Source organism: Loxodonta africana, chromosome 2 (assembly GCF_030014295.1).
Source record: "Loxodonta africana isolate mLoxAfr1 chromosome 2, mLoxAfr1.hap2, whole genome shotgun sequence".
Classification (NCBI taxonomy): domain Eukaryota; kingdom Metazoa; phylum Chordata; class Mammalia; order Proboscidea; family Elephantidae; genus Loxodonta; species Loxodonta africana.
This window is the reverse complement of record NC_087343.1, coordinates 111,046,690-111,067,002: the sequence shown is the minus strand read 5'-3', so window position 1 is coordinate 111,067,002 and position 20,313 is coordinate 111,046,690. Positions and strand designations below refer to the sequence as shown.

Here is a 20,313-nt window from a genome sequence, read left to right as displayed (position 1 = left end):
ATGAGTCAGAACCGACTCGACGGCACCTAACGACAACAACAAAATTTTTTGTATTATTAAAATTTAGCATTTATTAATGCTAAAATCTAGTAAACTCCTCAAAATTTCGCTTTAAGAGCAAGTTCACTAATCTTAGAAATGGTAATTACAATTATTAAACATTTTAAAGCATAAGTTTCCTATGGCTTTGTCATAAATACTCTGAAATTATTTAAAAATAGTTCTTGTCTTGCTAGTTTTCTGAGTGAAGGTATAAAAATAGCATCTCTATAGGCAATAAACCTTTTATATTTACTTGATAATCTCATTAGATTATCAACAATTAATATGTGCTTATAGAAAGAAATATTATTCAAAAGAATCCTGAATTCCAAGTACTTTTATTTTATTCTGGTTACTTATTTCATGAATAGTTCATTTTGCACCATTAAGTAAGACAATTAAAACTTTTTAATTCTAATTATATAGCAAAATCTACAGGAACATGGTATTCTAAATCAATTAGCTGTTTCGATTAGTAATCACCACGTTACAGCATTTCTAAATGTACGAAGTTAAAATACTTTTATCCCTTCATCTATACTGATATAAATTAATCCGTCTTTGATAACCCCGGGTATAATTCAGGATCTGGAATGGCTTTTGGGGTGTCACTTTATGAACACTGATTTTTACTCTAGATTACCTGAAAAATCCTAATCATTTGACCTTTATAACTATATGGTTGCTAAATAACTAGTATGCGTTAGCTGTAACAAAGGTAAAGGGAAAGAAAAAAACTCTTACCCAAGTATTTTTGCGCAATCATCATAATACTTCATGGAATTTTTCACGAAACTGAAGCCATTAACATCACAGACATAAGACTGTCCATTGGCCCGTAACAAATCAAAGCCACAAACTGTTTGCTATTAAAAATAAATTATAAACTCTAAGATTCTGCTTGTATTATTAAGATTAACAGTTTTCCAGTCTATTAGTATATATCAAATTTAGCAGTACCAAAATGTATATTAAAATCTACAGATTTTCTTCACAGTAAATAAAAAATGATAGAAATTACTTCTTTGCAACTTGATTGCTTTGAAGATACATTATACATGCCGTATGATTACTTAAGTTCTTTACCATCAAGCAGATGTAGAATAATAATATTTAAGAGACTACAGAAGACAGAAGAAACACTGCACCAAAAAGTCCTGATTTTAACATTTCGTTAAAAAAAAATAAGCAAATATTTTTAAACAGTATGATAAAATAAATGTTGCACTAGTAGAAATTACATTACTTTACAACAATGAAAGAAAGAAGAAAGGAAGGAAGAAGGGAAAGAAAGAGAGAGGGAGGAAGGAAGGAGAGAAAAAGAGAAATAGTTTTGAAGACATATTTGAGAGGAAAACATCCAATTACCCTTATGAAGCATTTAAGCCCTGATAACTGCACACTTGTGAGCACCTGAAATCAATTCACTTTGTTTTGGAGAAGAAAGTAGCTTAAAGGTATGAATTTCTTGCCTAGACTCCAGAAATCTTCTGATCTGCTATGCTTTATGCTCAAATCATTATATATCAGCATAATGCTATTTTAAGTCATGACTTTTGGAATTCTGGCATTAAATAATTGAAACTGTTCATATAAAGCTATTCAAATATATTCACAGAATAATAGGCTACGATTCCTTTCATGAAAAAGAATTCAAATATCGTTAAGACACAGGTTACTTCTTTATTATTTAACAACCAGTAATATACACTGGCCTTTAAGTTATAGATCTCAATGTAAAGTTTCAAAAAGGTAAAATTTATCCTTTATTAAATGTAAGTTGTACTACTTTTTAAATTTTTACCATAGAGTAGCAAAATAAAAATCTTACAATATAGATTAATTGAAGGAACTCATAAAAAATCAGAATTATAAATTGACATGGTTCCTTTATATATAATACAGAAAATACAGAGAAACAGAGACTTTTCATTTACTACATAATTTTATTATTAGCATTACAAATATCCCTTGAAAAACACATGAACCATTTAGATGTATTAATTTCTCAGCTTAAACCAGTAAAGGAGTTGCCACAGAGTCGATTCCAACTCATGACAACCCTACCTGTTTCAGAGTAAAATTGTACTCCACAGTATTTTCAATGGCTGTGACCTTTCCAAAGTAGATTGCCAGGCCATTCTTCTGAGGTGCTTTGGGGTGGATTCGAACCTACAACCTTTCGGTTAGTACCTTAGCACTTAACCATTTGTGCCACCCAGGGACTCCTTTCTTGTCTTACGTCTCCAATTATAAGCCCAAATAACTTTTCCTTTACTCAAAAGAGAAAACTGGAATTCCATTTACAAGGGTCTATACAGCCTGTATGGAGCTCTGGTGGCACACTATTTAAGAGCTTGGCTGCTAACCAAAAGGTCAGCAGTTCGAATTCATCAGCCACTCCTTGGAAACCCCATGGGGCAGTTCTACTCTGTCCTATAAGGTCACTGTACATTGGAATGGACTCGACACCAACTGGTTTGGTTTTTGGTTTTTATATAGCCTGTGTAGAGGAGCCCTAGTTGCACAATGGTTAAGTATTTGGCTGCTAACCGAAAGGCTGGTGATTCAAACTCACCAGCTACTCTGTGGGAGAAAGATGTGGCAATCTGCTTCCATAAAAATTACCACCATGGAAACCCTATGGGGCAGTTCTACTCTGTCCTACACGGTCACTACGAGCTGGAAATGACTCAAGAGCAGTGAGGTTTTCATTTAGCCTGTATAATATCTTTACCTTAAAAGCAAGGCAGACTTTCCAAGCAATTAATTTTTCTCGTGCATTGAGAATAACAGGGTATCTTACTTCTTTTCCTTCACTATCTCGTTCCACCTTGCCATCAAGTGCTGGAGATTTTCGAGCTTCCGCATGGGCATAATCAGGACCCACCGTATAAACCTTTCATGAATGTATTAAAAAAAAATTAACACCATCAGATGACAAATTTAAAACAAAATCTATAAAAAATATAGTTCAGACTCCAGACTACTGAATAGACATATCTTTCTATTTTACATATTAAATATTTCAAGACATTGGAAAAGGTTACAAATAACTGATTATATTGCAAAGTGGGGTTCATTCTCTATAGAAAGCTACTGTACTGAGCATTACGGGGGAATACTAGAACACATAAGATGTGAACCTTCTCCTCAAATTGTTTAACAAAGGAAAAACATAAAATATTATGGAAGCAATAACTTCCATAAGAAAAAAAATATTAAAAAGGGGAGGGGATAAAGCACAAACTCCAAGGCAGACAAGATAGGCAAATCTACTCCAATTAGAGGTAATAAACACAAAGGACAAAGGCATGAAACACAATGTACTCAGGTAATGTCAACTTAGTTATCTGATACATTTTATGCTGTAAGAAATAGGGTTTGTAATACAGACAGAGGATGGACTGCGAAATATCTTGTATGCCAGGCTTATGCATTTGGTTATAATGATGTTGATAAGGGCCCACGGGAGAATTTTTACAGGAGAGGTTCATGATCAGATCTACTTTACAAAGAAGTCTGGTTAGCGAGCAACTGATCGAAGGTAAAGCAATTCAGACTATTTGTCTCCAATAAAAACCTCAGATATTTTTATATCACATTACAGTTGTTGCAGATTGCAATATACTAATCACTGCTTGGAAACTGTGGTGGCTAACAGACCCTCGTCAAACATTTTTTATTATTTAATGCCCTCTTAAAGAAGCATATATGTTACTGTATGGTAAATTCAATTTTTATATATGTTGATCACACTTGAATAAAGTTTGTTTTCTTTGCAATCCTGTGTTTTATGTTAAGCATTTGAGAACCCTAAAAAAGAAAAAAAAAAAGGTCTATAGGCTTCAGCCTGCGAAAGACATTGATGGCACAAAATAGATTAAAAATTCCTAGTCAAAAAGAGATACAGAACAAAGGTTAGACCTAGGTAGTTAAAGGGTTACCTCTTTGTAAGATCACTGAAAACCAAAACCAAACCCAGCACCATCGAGTCAATTCCGACTCATAGCAACCCTATAGGACAGAGTAGAACTGCCCCATATAGTTTCCAAGGAGCGCCTGGCGGATTTAAACTGCTGACCCTTTGGTTAGCAGCCGTAGCACTTAACCACTACACCACCAGGGTTTCCAAGATCACTGGCAAATTGTAAATACAAAACTAACATACACTTTTACTGACTCCTACCTTAACATCGGTACCATCTGTGGGCATAAACTCTTCATAGATATATGAGCCTGTTTTTCGTACATTGCTTTCTGGGGAATAAACACTACTTCTACTGCCAATCTGAAAGCAAAAGATGTCCATCAAATACAACATATTTTCCTCAGTTTTATAATATAACCCTTTTGCTATCTATTTTCATCTTTAAAAAGCCAAAATCAAAACCAAACCAGTTGTTGTTGACTCAATTCTGACTCACGGCAACCCCGTGTGTTTCAAAGTAAACTGTGTTCCACAGGGCGGTATTACAATCTCTGCTGTAATTACAACATATGTGTAAGCTAAATAGCATAAAAATACACCAAATGCTTAGAATAATGTTTCTAAGATTCATCCATATTGCTGCAAGTTTGTTCATTTCTATTACTATAGAGTTTTCCACCATGTAACTACACCATAGAAGCAAGTGACTTTCTCAGTGTTCTGTAGGGAGAAATTCTGTATAAATGTTAAATAATTAAAATAATGCCTTGCTTTTTTGAAAAAGCATGATATCAGTTTTATAAATTTATCTCTAAATGATATATTTTCAAGAGTCCAATATCTAATAAGTTTTATTTAGTACTTGACTGCTTTTTAATTAAATTTATACAACAGAAAAACCAAGAAAAGTATTTACTAGGATTATAAAGGTTTACCTTTCGAAAGAGTCTTTGACTTCCACCACCTGCAGAAGTTGGATAATAAATGTAAACATTGTGATCTTCTGCACTTACTGGCTTTTCTACAAACGGCTTTTGGAAAACTTCTCCATTTACTTCAACATGATCTTCCCCTTCAATCAGACTGCATTCTATAAATCAAATATAACAGCAAAACAAATTACATACTGTATAATATGTAGATAACCAAAAACAAGTGCCATCAAGTTGATTCTGACTCATGGCAACCCGATGTGTGTCAGAGTAGAACTATGCTCCACAGGATTTCGGTGGCTGAGTTTTTGGAAGTAGATCGCCAGGCCTTTCTTCCAAGGCACTTAGGTAAACCTGAACTTCTAACCTTTTGGTTAGCAGCCAAGTACATTAACTGTTTGCGACATACGGTATTATTACTTAGGACTGTTTTTTAAAACTAGAATAGAGATTGCAAAGAAATGTAATCTTGGATAATGTACTGATTTGATCTTAATTAGAAATATTTTTGCAAACAACATATACCAACATTTACGACATACAGGCATTAGGAAAAAGATTTGTTCTTTAAATCTCATGAATTTGCCATCTCACCATACTACGCCACAGAATTCGAAGTTAAAAAAAGTAAATTAGGAGATGACATCAACAAAAAAGACTGAGATATAACTCTAGAATGTCACCATCTTCTGAAAAATACATGGATCACTTGTATCACAGATATCATATAACATAAAATTATTTCAGTTAGAAAAATGGCCTACATGCAGAGTATGTGAGTAAGCAAGCAATCTAATTAGAAAGTTAATTTTTTACCTCTAGATCAATGGGAAAAGTTCCCTGTTTCAAATAATAAATGCTCTATCTGGATTTTTTTAAAAGTTGTTTTAATGTACAACAAAGTCATCAAAAGTCCCCATAACATTAAGTGCTATCAGCATATTAAATCTTGAAACAGATAAACACTTATTTTGCCCTTTTAGAATCTACTCTGTTCTGCAACGTTGCTATGAGTCAGAATGGACTTGACGGCAGGGGGTTTGGTTTTAGTTATGTATAGGCTAGCTTACACACTATGTTTAAATATTCAGGAAAAAGAAATAAAGGTTGCTTAAAATATTAAGTAGTAATATCTCAAAATTACTACTTATTATTATCAGAAATTTTAACTGTGGTACCTTAAAGTGAAGTTTTGAATACTTACTTTAACAGTCAGATGGATCACTTGTTTATCCCTAATCAACACCAATTTATTAACTGTGAAATTTTAAAATTCTTCATGATTCTCAGAGATACGTCCAATGTAGGCCAAAGAAAAGTAGGACTGATAACTCCTAAATTATTTAGACATTATTTCACTCATAGTGTCACATTTTAATTAAATATAATGCTTATTTGTTTAGATAGAAGAAAAAACAACTGAATAGAATACTATAAATTGTTAAAATTCATTCCACTTAATGTGAGAAAGAAAGTGTTCTAAAAGCATGTTCAGTGGCAGAAGACAGCTTGGTTAAAATCTCTCTTACCTTTGGGATTATTTGGGTCACGGTTCAAAATTGCGTAACGAGGAAGTAAAATACCTTCAGCTTGAAGAATACTATACACTTCTCTCCTAAAAAAAGGAAAACATACTTATTGTTTTTGCTCTAGTTCACAGTGAATATATTATTGAACGGTTCTTAAAGTACATCATTACTGTTCCACTACTAAAAAGGATATGTATGTTGAGTCTTTTTATTTTTTAAAATAAACATGTCAACTATAATACTGAAAAATGTATCCTAAGGAAATATTCAGCAATAAGAACAAAAATTTATACACAAAAATATTTTGTGTAGCATATTAAAATACTAATTTTTAAAACTGGAAATGTAAATTTATAATAACTTAGTTAAATAAAGCTGATACAGGTCAATGACAGAATATTACCTATTGAAAGCCTTATACTCAAAATTTAATGACATAGAGAGAGAGTCACAATATTCTAAAAGAAAAGTAATCCCAATTTTGTAAAGTGCATGTATTTACATGTTGCTTTCTAAAGGAAAACAATATGGTAGATATAGTGGCAGGATTAAATAATTTCATGCTTTTATTTTTAAAACTTCTTAAAATTAACATACACACACATACACATATATACATGTGTTACTATATAAACATACTTTACTATATAAAGCCTAAGGGAAATATTTTACATTTTTAAATATTAATAGTGTTACTAACTGGAAGAAAAAGTTTAAAAATAGAAAAACAAGGCCTTATATTTTATAGAGTTTTCTGATATTCATATTGTAATGCTAACAAAGGAAAATAGAATGCCAATGAAATTAAAAGGGTAGCCATCAGAGTGAAACATCAATTAAATAAAATACGTACATATACTCACATTTTACAATTTCTCTTAAAATTCATGGTTTTTGCCTGCTAAGATGCATAGTGGAAACTTTTTCAAATGAATATACTTGACCACGTAAAAAAAATACAGTTATAATGAGTAAAAATTGTTCATAATTTTTAATGGTTTAAAAGGCTCTGGAAATTAAACAAATCTGGTTTAAGACTTTGTTCTACTACATGGAGAACTACTCGTGGCACTGGACAAATTAACTGATCTCCATGATTCTCAAATTTCTTCTTCTGTAAAAATGGGTGTAAATACCTATTTCTGAGTATTATTTTGAAGACACAAGGAATTAATGTATATGAAAACATCCGATGCCATGTTAACATACAGTAGGTACTAAATAAATGTTAATTTTCCTTCTCTTAATTCAGCCAATTGCACGACTCACCTATCTTGTATGAGATACTGCATATTCAAGTCATTGATTACAAATGGATTCCTGAGTTTTGCATAGGCAACTGCTTTGTCCAGTGGAAACCCTAAGAATACATATTATTAACATATCAAGATAAACTGACAGCTATAAATTTATCAACTTACACTGACACCTCTCCATAAAATAATTTCATTATGCATATAACTTTTAAAATGAAATAATACATAAAACTTGATTGAACTTATAATATTAAACCTATCTTATTTTTTACTAGTTATTTTGATTGAAAAGTCATAGCAAGTCAGTGGTTATATAACTAAATTTAGAGCACTGACATGTTAGTCAATGCCTGATTATTCGGTCACCTGATAGAGGGTAAGAGTACCTTGTATACACTAAACATAAAAAGCTTAAATCTATCACAATTACCTGATATCTTTTTAAATATATAGAACTGCTCTTCTCACTTAGAAATTTTACTATCTATACGTATGTATTAGCTGATAATTCAAAGAACTTATGTACCTTTAAAAATAGCAGCAAAAACAAAAATGAATTCACATATAAGAGATATGCTCAAAATATAAAATATATGAGCAGGATCACACTGCTGTTACATCAATGTTAAGATATCAGAAATTAATGACCTAATAAAAAACACTAATTACAATGAAATGAAATCAAATAGCAGATATGGCAAGAAACCAAAAAAAAAAAAAAAACTAAAAATTTTAATTATTATACTTTACAATTCACTCCTTGTAGTAACACTAAAAGTCTCTAATTTTATCTATCAATACACATTATTAAGAGAGGCAGTATACCGCAGATGTTAAGAATATAAACCTGAGTTCAAATCCTGGCCCCACCTTTCACTAGCTATGCAAATGTATTTAGTATCTCTAAACTCTGATTCTTGGCTGTAAATGGATATTTTACTAGTACTATTTAGTAGAATTTTTGGAGGATTAAATGACATAGTGCATATAAAGCACTTAGCACAGTACCTGACATACAAAGTGTTCAATAACCTTTACCTATTACTATTCTTTAAATAACAATATTTCAACAAGTATGTCATCTACGGACAAGGGTAAAAAAATCAGCAAATATGCATAATTTTCAGATTTAACTTCAGTATACCTGTGAATACACTGTTATTTTGTAGCATTATCAGAACAGTTGCAAGAGGGAAAACATATCAAAGCATAATGAAGTTTAAAAAATGAAACACAACAGCTATGATCAGTTAAACAAGATTTATCCCTAAATTCTTGTTATTTTTAAAGTTTAAATAGAAATATACTATACCAAAAATCACTTGGCCACAAACAAACTAGAAATCCCTCAAGTTTTATAAAGACTCTTAGAACTTAACATTTGTTGTAAAAATGTCCCCAAGTCTATAGTTTGAAGCCTCCTAGCAGAACTCAAAAGTCAGGAAAGGTGTGCGTCAGGGTTGTATTCTCTCACCGTACCTATTTAATCTGTATGCTGAACAAATAATCCGAGAAGCTGGACTACATATGAAGAAGAATGGGGCATCAAGATTGCAGGAAGACTCATTAACAACCTGCGTTATGCAGATGACACAACCTTGCTTGCTGAAAGTGAAGAGGACTTGAAGCACCTACTAATGAAGATCAAAGACCACAGCTTTCAGTATGGATTACGCCTCAACATAAAGAAAACAGAAATCCTCACAAGTGGACCAATAAGCAACATCATGATAAACAGAGAAAAGACTGAAGTTGTCAAGGATTTCATTTTACTTGGATCCGCAATCAACACCCATTGAAGCAGCAGTCAAGAAACCAAAAGATGCTTTGCACTGGGCAAATCTGCTGCAAACGACCTCTTCAAAGTATTGAAGAGCATAGATGTCACCCTGAAGACTAAGGTGCGCCTGATCCAAGCCATGGTATTTTCAATCACATCATATGCATGTGGAAGCTGGACAATGAATGAGGAAGACCGAAGAAGAGTTGATGCCTTTGAATTGTGGTGTTGGCGGAGAATATTGAATATACCATGGACTGCCAAAAGAATGAACAAATCTGTCTTAGAAGTAAAATCAGAATGTTCCTTAGAAGCAAGGATGGCGAGACTGCATCTTACATACTTTGGACCTGTTGTCAGGAGGGATCAGTCCCTGGAGAAGGACATCATGCTTGGCAGAGTACAGGGTCAGCGGAAAAGAGGAAAACCCTCAACGAGGTGGACTGACACAGTGGCTGCAACAATGAGCTCAAGCATAACAACGATTTTAAGGATGGTGCAGGACCGGGCAGTGTTTCGTTCTGTTGTGCATAGGGTTGCTATGAGTCGGAACCGACTCGATGGCACCTAACAACAGCAGAATTCAATAAATAGGAAAATATTCAGTTCCTTGCTTTTTTAAGAATATTTTCCTTACCCAGAAACAATATATGAGATATGACCTTAGACAGGCCTACTTTTTATAGGTAAATAGCTTTTGCAGAAGAACCACCTTATACTCAGGATAAGCAAAATGTAAGGTTCTCTGAAATGAGGGACTTCAGTATGCAAAGATCAAGGCCTTGGCTTCTCTATGAAATAAGGACAAACAACTGAAGCAATGAGAACACAAAAAGCTTCAACCATGCTCTATCCTCTTCTTATTGAAGGAGATCTTCTTGAACATTTAACTAAAATGAAGACTTTTGCACAGCTCAGGGCTAGATATTTTGGTAATAAGTGACGGTTAAATACTAAAACATTTATAAATAAGAGCACATCTTTCAAATTTTAATTGTTAGTGTGAAATTCACTTAATTTACAAATTCTTATGTTATAAATTTTCAGATACACACTTAGTTATAATCTATACTATTTTATATGTTGAAACTCCCTGAAATAATAATTAAGCTAAACTTATTTTTCAGTTTATTAAAAGATACCAAGATCTAAAATCTCAAATATTAAATTCTTCAGAAATAAAGTATAAATATGTATAAGCATATGAAAAATAATAGATCATCTTCTACACAGCTAAATCATAAAGGCTTACAAATACTCAATCATTCAAAGAATTCATCCTAAGAAATTTAGAGATGTGAACAAAGATATACATTCAAAGCGTTCATCACAAGGTTATTTTAATAGTGAAAACCTGGAAACCATGTAAATATTAGGAGATTGGTTACATACATTATAGGACATCTACATGATGATGTATTACGCAGTCATTAAAAATCAGGTTTTCGAAGAATGATACGGAGGGAAAAAAAAAACTCTTGATGTACTTAAGTGAAAAGAGCTAAACGTAAAATTACATATATACTATAACACCAAATTTGTTTTTAAAAAATATACACACAGACACACACACATACAAAAAGACTGGAAAGATACATCAAAATGTTAGTATCACCCATTTGTTAGAGTGGCATTACGGATAATTTTCTGTTTTTTCAAATTTTCTACAATTAATATGTATTAGTTTTATAAGCAGAGAGGAGAAAGGGGCTTCCTCTCTTCTTCAATACCTTTAGAATGGAATGAAATAAGACAATCACATAAAGGCCAATTTTCCACTGGTTCATTCAAAATAACATCCTCTTCAAATACTACTACTGTGATATATTTAAATAAGGAGATCCGTTCAAGAATTTCTTTCATTGGTTTAGATTTGGATTTCTTTGCCATGGAACATATTCCAACCACAATCTGCCTTTCCGGTGGCTAAAACAGAAAGGAAACAAAAAATCAGGACTTAATACAGACTCCAAAGTACAGCTATCTTAATCTTCTCCAGAATTAAATGAGACATGCACTGAATCAATATAAGTGACACGTTAATCAACAAAGCATTTATCAAAATTATGTTATAATAATAATAGTTTCCTACAAAGGTGAGAAAATTTTTGAAAACCAGAAATACTTTCAGAATATAGTTGCTATTTTTAATCAGATCTGAAACCTATGCAAATACTTCTCCTTTCACTGTCTCTTGCATTTACTTGTCCTCCTCACACCAGAAAATGGCCCAAATTCGGTCTAATTTAAGTAAACAGGCAAACAGGAGTGAGATAAAGATTCTCTTGCCTAAAGTAAGTGCTATTCCTGACTACAAAGCTGTACAGTATTGAACTATTTTCACAGGCTGAGCCTGAATATTATCTGGTCACCACTGACAACCTGGATGGAAACTGTGGAATAAGCCAAGCCATTAACAGAGGTGTCGGCAGATGCATGATAACCACCCTGCACTGAAAGCTTCCAAAAACTGATAGTCCGGTTTGCATTTCAGATACCTGTGACTATACTGTGAAAGGTGTTAAATAACCATGAAAAAAAAATTAAAGAATTATTTATAGCTATTTTTGGCTTGTTTTTACTACTTTTAACAAGTACAATATGTATTTCTTTTAAAATAAAATCATCTTTCCAATTGAAAATATAAGAAACACAAAGACATATTCTAAGTCTCTATTTGAAAATGAGTTCTCGGTAAAACAACTCCTATTTAAAAAAAAAATGAGTTAGAAAAATGCGGTGCTAATGTAACTATATCTAAATGAACATAATAAATGAGTGTCAGTTTTAAAGGTACGGTATGGATATAAATTCAGTATGTCAGAAAGAGATTTAGACTGACTAGCTGACTTATACATATACACACATACAACTGCGGATAGTTGAGGTAGCATCTACTTGTAGCCAACCCATTTGCAGATTTGTGAATGCTTAATAAGTACAGATATCTTCAGGTCAACCTGCACTTGCACTGACAACCTGATAAACTTAATGAAGCTGGTTAAATAACTTCCTTCTTTAGTACCTTTAAAATTATTTCCTTCTAGTTCTTTAAGTATTTGTTATATACTTTATATACAAGAAGCCCTTTTGATTTATGGACCTGATTATTCCATGTTTCTCCTTGTCATTTTTTCTACCCAACTCTTTGTTATGCTAGGCATATCATTGAAAGAAACTAAAATAGACAACCTTAAACAACTTAAAATCTGACCCTAATTTCTTGATGCATAACAGGTTCAGCAATGTCACTCATGAACCAAAATATACTCTTGCAGTTCACAACATTTCCAGCAAATTCTTATGTAAAAAAAAAAAGTTAACAACTTAAAATAATAGTTTTAATTCACATTAATAGTGAGTAGTAAAAAGTCTATACTATATTGGTCTTCTCTCACCAAACAACTTACAGACTCATCTTCGTCATCATCATCTTCATCTGCATGGTGGAAGAAGTGTCGGTAAGTTCCAGGATTTACTTCAGTATCTTCAGGCCCAACAAAGAATCTGGGGGCTTCACTCATTTTGATTTCATTTGACATATATATAACGTAAATGATCTATACTAAAACTCGTAAGTAAACGGCGTCAGAAGAAAGCATTCTCTCTGCAGCTGGCTGAGACATAGCTCTGTTGCAGCTTGTCTGTGCTTATACAATCACTTGAAATTCTGATGACAGTTAGTTGGAAAATGTTCTTTTGTTCTCAGATATCATTGCTTCATTGTTGATATTTAAGTTCTTGCTGCAGTTTAAAAAACAGACAGTAAGGCTACTGTTTCCCAGAGTTGATACAGCAATTTTTTTTTTTTTTTACCTAAAATGCAATAAAAAAATTAATTTTGGAGAGTATACTTCGAAAATACTCAATTCAAAATAATTTTAATGGCACATATAAATTTCACAAAATAAATTCATAAATACCTTCAAAATGAAAATTCTTTCCTTCCATAAAATTAAGAAATTAAAATTCTGATCTTTACTAATATACATCTTAACAATATGACAAACTGATACAAAAAATAAGAAACTACCCATCCAAAAATATCAAGTAAATCACTCAAATTTTAAGAAAATTACTTTAAAGCCTAATCCCCTCAGCATATATTTGAATGGAATGGAATGGAAAAGGATAGACAAAATGTAATATGAATTTAATAATAATTTACAACTGAACATCAATCTGGAATTACATTAAATCAATTTTTTAAAGGCCTCAATTTATGCAAGATCAGCTTGCAAAGGAGTCTTTCAGGGAACATAACCACCATATAACAGTGATATAACCTCAAAATATTTGTTACGAAAGCTGCTTATATGTATTTGTTAATTGGCCATATTAAAACTATCTACCAAGAATGAATGGAGCCCTGGTGGTCCAGTGGTTGAGAACTCAGCTGCTGACCAAAAAGTCTGAGGCTTGAATCTATCATCTGCTCCTTGGAAACCCTATTGGGCAGTTCTACTCTGTCCTATAGGGTCACTATGAGTTGGAATGGACTCGATGGCAAAGGGTTTGGTTTTTGGTTTACCAAGATGAAGCTACATATCAAATATTTTCTTTGATTAGTTGTAATATAAGAAATTACTTGGTCAAATATTCTCAAGACATACTGAAGGATTTGCTAGATAATACTGGAAAGCGTAACTTCAAGAATCCTATTCCTAAAATTCTGATACCACTTTAATTAGCAGTTCCCCATGAAACATAAGGAGCCTCGGTGGGTGACACAGTGGTTAAGAGTTCAGCTGCTAACCAAAAGGTTGGCAGTTCAAATGCACCAGTGGCTCCTTGGAAACCCTATGGGGCAGTTCTACTTTGTCCTATAGGGTCACTAAGATAAACATAAAACTATTTTACCCATCCAGTCTTAAGTTTTTTCTTTTTTGTCTTAAGTTTACCCATCTTTAGAATAACCTTGCTCACGGAGTGTTATGAAATTTAAAATAATTTATGATTAAAGAATAAAAGCAGAGGTAATTCATTTTATAAATCAATGCCTTTTGTTCCTACTCCCTGTGCTCTGTTTTATATGTAAAAGATGTTAGCTGAAATACAAGTAAATAAGTTGATCTCAATTCTTCTGTTTTACATTAAATGGCAAACATCTATAAGACAGAGTAGAACTGCCTCACAGGGGTTGCAAGGAGCAGCTGGTGGATTTGAACTGCCAAACTTTTGGATAGTAGCCGAGCTATTAACCACTGTGCCACCAGCATTAAAATGTTTAATAAATTCTGGGGAAACTAAAGATACGGAATAAATATTTTTTTGACCACACCCCCTCCCTGCACCAAAAAGTACATATATTGTGGTACAAGATGAAATCTTATGGCAATTATAGGAGATCCAGAACATTCTAAATGGTTTGCTATTTTACTTAATCCCCTGACAATTAAAGCAAATGCAGTTTATGCATATGGCATTTCCACATTATTCAGCATTTTGATCAAACTACATCCTTGGTTATGAATTCCAAAATGCATAATTGTCTGACCTTAAGATATTACAGTATTCAAATAGGTTCAAAATTTCATTTTTAATATTTCTTCTATAGCAGTGGATTCCAAATGGACTGGCTATATCAGAATCAATGGCTTATATGCAGGTTCAAATTGAAGTTGAAGAAAATTAAAACAAGTCCACGAGAGCCAAAATACAAACTTCTGTATATCCCACCTGAATTTAAAGACCACCTCAAGAATTGATTGACACATTGAACACTAATGACCGAAGGCCAGATAAACTGTAGGAGGGCATCAAGGACATCATACACAAAGAAAGCAAAAGGTCATTAAAAAGACCTGAAAGAAAGAAAAGATCAAAATGCATGTCCAAAAATACTCTGAAACTTGCTCTTGAAAGTTGAGTAGCTAGAGCAAATGGAAGAAACAATAAAGTAAAAAAGCTGAAGAGAAGCTTTCAAAGGGCAGCTCAAAAAGACAAAGTAAAATATAATGAAATGTGCAAATATCTGAAGTTAGAAAACAAAAAGGGAAGAACATGCTTGACATTACTCAAACTGAAAGAACTGAAAAAAAAATTCAAGCCTCAAGTTGCAATATTGAGGGATTCTATGGGAAAAATGCTGAAGGATGCAGGAAGCATCAAAAGAAGATGGAAGGAATGCACAGAGTCACTGTACCAAAAAGAATTGGTTGACGTTCAACCATTTCTGGCGGTGGCTTATGATCAAGAACCAATGGTACTGAAGGAAGAAGTCCACGTTGCACTGAAGGCACTGGCAAAAAACAAGACTCCAGGAATTGGCGGAATACCAATTGAGATGTTTCAACAAACGAATGCAGTGCTGGAAGCGCTCACTCATCTATGCCAAGAAATGTCGAAGACAGCTACCTAACCAACTGACTCAAAGAGATCCATATTTGTGCCTGTTCCAAAGAAAGGTGATCCAAGAGAATGCAGAAATTATTGAATAATATCAATAAAATCACACACAAGTAAAATTTTGCCGAAGATCATTCAAAAGCAGTTGCCGCGGTACAGCGCCAGGAAATTGCCAGAAACTCAACCAGATTCAGAAGAGGACATGGAAAGAGGGATAACACTGCTGATGTCAGATGGATCTTGGATGAAAGCAGAGAATACCAGAAAGATGTTTTATTGACTATGCAAAGGCATTCGACTGTGTGGATCATAACAAAATTAAGGATAACAATGCAAAGAATGGGAATTCCAGAACACTTAATTGTGCTCATGTGGAACCTGTACATAGGCCAAGAGGCAGTCGTTTGAACAGAACAAGGGGGTGCTACATAGTTTAAAATCAGGAAAAGTGTGTGTCAGGGCTGTATCCTTTCATCATACTTATTCAATCTGTATGCTGAGCAAATAATCCAAGAAGATGGACTATATGAAGAAGAACGGGGCGTGAGGATTGGTGTAAGACTCATTAACAACCTGTGATATGCAGATAACACAACCTTGCTTGCTGAAAGATGACTTGAAGCACTCATTGAAGAAGATCAAAGACTACATACAGCCTTTAGTATGGATTACACCTTAACATAAAGAAAATAAAAATCCTCACAACTAGACCAATAAGCAACATCATGATAAAAAGAGAAAAGACTGCAATTGTCAAGGATTTCATTTTACTTGGCTCCACAGTCAACACCCATGGAAGCAGCAATTAAGAAATCAAAAGACGTGCACTGCATTGGGCAAATCTGCTGCAAAAGACCTCTTTCAAGTGTTAAAAAGCAAAGATGTCACTTAAAGGACTAAGGTGCGCCTGACCCAAGCTATGGTGTTTTCAATCGCCTCATATGCATGGGGAAGCTGGACAATGAATAAGGAAGACCAAAGAAAAACCAATGCATTTGAATTATGGTGCTGGTGAAGAATACTGAATATACTATGGACTGTCAGAAGAACAAACATCTGTCTAGGAAGAAGTACAGCCAGAATGCTCCTTAGAAGCAAGGATGGCAAGACTTCATGCCACATACTTTGGACGTGTTATTAGGAGGGACCAGTCCCTGGAGAAGGACATCAGGCTTGGTAAATTGCCAGTGAAAAAGAGGAAGACCCTCAATGAGATGGCTTGACACAGTGGCTGTAACAATGGGCTCCAGCATAATGATTATGGGGACTGTGCAGGACCGGGCAGTGTTTTGTTCTGTTGTACACACAGTCTCTATGAGCTGGAACTGACTCGACAGCATCTAACAACAACAACAAATCACAATTATCTAGGGTGCTTGTAAGAAAACAAATTTCTGGACCTACTACACATTTTCTGAATCATCATTTTTTAACTAGGGAATCTGTATTTTAAATTGATGCCAAAAAAAAAAAAACATTTTGATTCTGATTTCTAAATTTGAAATTAGTACTATGCTACTAAAGTGCTCACACTCCAAAGCAGTGGTTCTCAAACTTCCTCAGGCATCAGAACCACCCGGAGGGATAGTTAAACTACCAAACTAGAAAATCGGGGGGTGAGGGCTAACACCTAGCATTTCTAAAAGTTCCAAGTTGATGCTGATACTGATGGTCTGGGAATCATACTCTAAGAAACAAAACTGGGTTTGGTTGTTGCTCAGATTTGTGTCCTTAACCAAGTTACTGAAACTCCCTAGCCACCATCTGTAAAATGGTATCACAAATATCATTGATTGTTTTGAAGATTAAAAGACAAAACAGGTAACATAGCAACTAGCACTTGGTAAACACTCAGTAAACGTTAGCTGTTTATACTTTAGCTGTTATAATTAAGACAGATTTCTGATCTAAACTTAACTGGCAACGAGCAAATATACCTATTTACTGCTCATCTAATGAAGACACGGAAACTCCTCTTTACCACTGCTGTTGCTGGAAGCTTAATCATATCTTTTCCAATTTTCCCATGCTGCTTGAAACTAGCTATCGTGAACACTAAAGGCTGGGACAAAAAAATCATATCCTTTGCACCTTTACTGGCCTTGTCCAAAGCTACCTAGTCCTCAAAACGATACCTTGGATCATCCATCGGTCTCATATACTATTTGGAGTCCCTTTTACCTGAATTTAGAAGTCGCTGGGTGGTGTAAATTGTTAACGAACCAAAGGTTCACGTCCACCTAGAGGTGCCTTGGAAGAAAGGCCTGGCAATCTACTTCTAAAAAGTCAGCCATGGAAGACCCTGTGGAGCACAGTTCTACATTGACACACATGGAGTCGCCATGAGTCAGACTCAAAGACAAATGCTGAACTGGTTTTACCTGAACTTAAAATCTTTCCAAACCATCACTGCAGTCCTTTCTACAGGTTCCCTCAGGAGTCCAACTATGAACCATAAAATCTCTACTTCCAACATCTGAGGAAACTGGAGACACAGCCTTAACACAGAGCATTACCAGTTTTACGTCCAACGGAAACATTGTTATAAATGTTGGTTCAGTTTCAGGCCACTAGTAGGACAGCTACGTAACAGGTTATTAAACAGGCTCCTACAGGCTCTCATAAAATCATTTACATAGAAAAGTACATTCCAAGTTCCACACAACCTTCACCTTGATTCTTCTCCTTCTTCACATGTTTACAGGATATCTTTTTGCTGAGCCTGACCTTCCTTCTGTCTGGAATTCACTACTGTCCTTGAATGTATCTATTCTTCCTTCAATAACCAACTGTAAGGTCTGCAGTGACTCCTTTCTGATAACTGTCCTTTGCCAGCTCCTAAATACACAGCAACACTCTCTTTCATCCTCAGTGCTCAGCAGCATTTTGGATCTATCGTCGCAATTATATGTTTCCATCAGAGTTATTTTTTTTCTCAATTTTTTACCATGAAAATTTTCAAACATTCAGAAAAATTTAAAGAACAGCTCACTGAACACTCACATACCCACCACTAGACTCAACAATTGCCAACATTTTGCCATATTTAGTATATATCTTCCATGCTATTTGAAAGTAAGATGTAGGTATCAACATTCACCTCTAAAAAAAAGTATCTCCCAAATAAAAACATTCATAATATTATTTACACCTAAGAAAATTAATAGCTCCATGATATTATATATATTATATATATTCAGTTACATGGGAGCTTTTTGGAGTGCAAGGACATCATCTGTAAATCCCAGTTACTTAACTTGGTGCATGGCACTTATTTGGGCAATCAGTGAATATTGAACAAATTGTTTGGTTTAATACCCTTGCAATAACCACCTTGAAAATTATATGAATTTATAACTTAAATTATACAATCCTGAACCTTCTGCACATCATTTAATCATTTGCTTTAAACAACCCAATGCTGCAGTTAGTATTTTGGATTCTGAACTACTTAATTCTGCATCATAATACTGACGCTCTCTGAAGACAAGGATCAGGTCTATGCCTGTCTTGTGTTGAACACATAAGTTGGAACACAAACGCTTTTTAATGAGTGAATCTTTCAGCCACTGAACACGTTACTGAGAAAATGGGGAAGCACGACGGCAGTATAATAGTTAAGCATACAGGTTGAGTCAGATCTGGTTTCTAATACAGTCTCCAAGGTTTACTAGTAGCTGGTTAACTTGGGCGAGATAACCTAAGCCTGTTTCTACCTCCGTAAAATGCTGATAATCTTAAAAAACTCAGGGAACTGTTGAGAGGACTGAAGGAAAAAATTTGTAAAGCACTTGGTACATGCAAGGGCTCAGTTAACATCAGCTATCATTTTACCTGCCTGAGACAAAAGCGCGGTATTTCACTGAACAATTTTCAGTTACTGGTTGCAGTCGAGCCGATTTCGACTCATAGCGATCCTATAGAACAGAAGAGAACTGCCCTATAGGGTTTCCAAGTAGCGGCTGGTGGATTTGAACTGCCAGCCTTTTGGTTAGCAGCCGGGCTCTTAATCATTGCGCCAATAGGGCTCCAGAATTTTCAGTAGCAAAACAAAATTCCGTTCTAGTGTAGAGCAAGAATACTAGGTGCTCAAGTCAACCATGCTTCCTACTTCCACCAGCTAAGCCTTCCAGCATGCTAAAGCAAGGCAGCTATTACCCACAAACTCCCAAATGATCGTCAGGAACCTAGTAAATGAAATCCAGTTGTCACCATCCTTGCCCCTTCTCCCTCAAAACGCGCGAGGATGCAACATCCTTCAACCGATGAGGTGCGACAGTGACCTGCAGCCTCCATCCATACTATGGGAAACCGCACCGTATGGGGCTTTCTGTTCTTTTAAAGTGAGAATGGCGGTGACAACCAGTAGTAGGATAAAGACTACAAAAAGAAAGTAAAAATAGCCATCCCTACCCACAGCAATTCACAAACTCGAGGTTGCCCGCTTCGATAAAGCGAGACAGCAGGCTAGAGTAACAAGAGCTTGGCAGTTGCC

General features: G+C 34.5%; 1 protein-coding gene across 17 annotated transcripts in view; it reads right to left on the bottom strand.

Moving 5' to 3' along the window:
* PPIP5K2 (diphosphoinositol pentakisphosphate kinase 2) overlaps positions 1 to 20,313 on the bottom strand; it is a 79,337-nt gene that overhangs the window by 58,259 nt on the left and 765 nt on the right. For 16 of the 17 annotated variants that reach the window (XM_064274542.1, XM_064274536.1, XM_064274555.1 and 13 more), the window contains exons 2-9: positions 12,881 to 13,286; positions 11,201 to 11,396; positions 7,704 to 7,794; positions 6,435 to 6,520; positions 4,909 to 5,063; positions 4,232 to 4,333; positions 2,780 to 2,941; positions 787 to 908 (exon numbers count right to left, since the gene is read on the bottom strand). In XM_064274542.1, the coding sequence (XP_064130612.1) occupies positions 787 to 908; positions 2,780 to 2,941; positions 4,232 to 4,333; positions 4,909 to 5,063; positions 6,435 to 6,520; positions 7,704 to 7,794; positions 11,201 to 11,396; positions 12,881 to 13,012 (1,046 nt within the window). In that variant the 5' untranslated portion in view covers positions 13,013 to 13,286. The remainder of the gene's footprint in view (positions 1 to 786; positions 909 to 2,779; positions 2,942 to 4,231; positions 4,334 to 4,908; positions 5,064 to 6,434; positions 6,521 to 7,703; positions 7,795 to 11,200; positions 11,397 to 12,880; positions 13,287 to 20,313) is intronic. The other variant, XM_064274540.1, reaches the window with a different exon arrangement.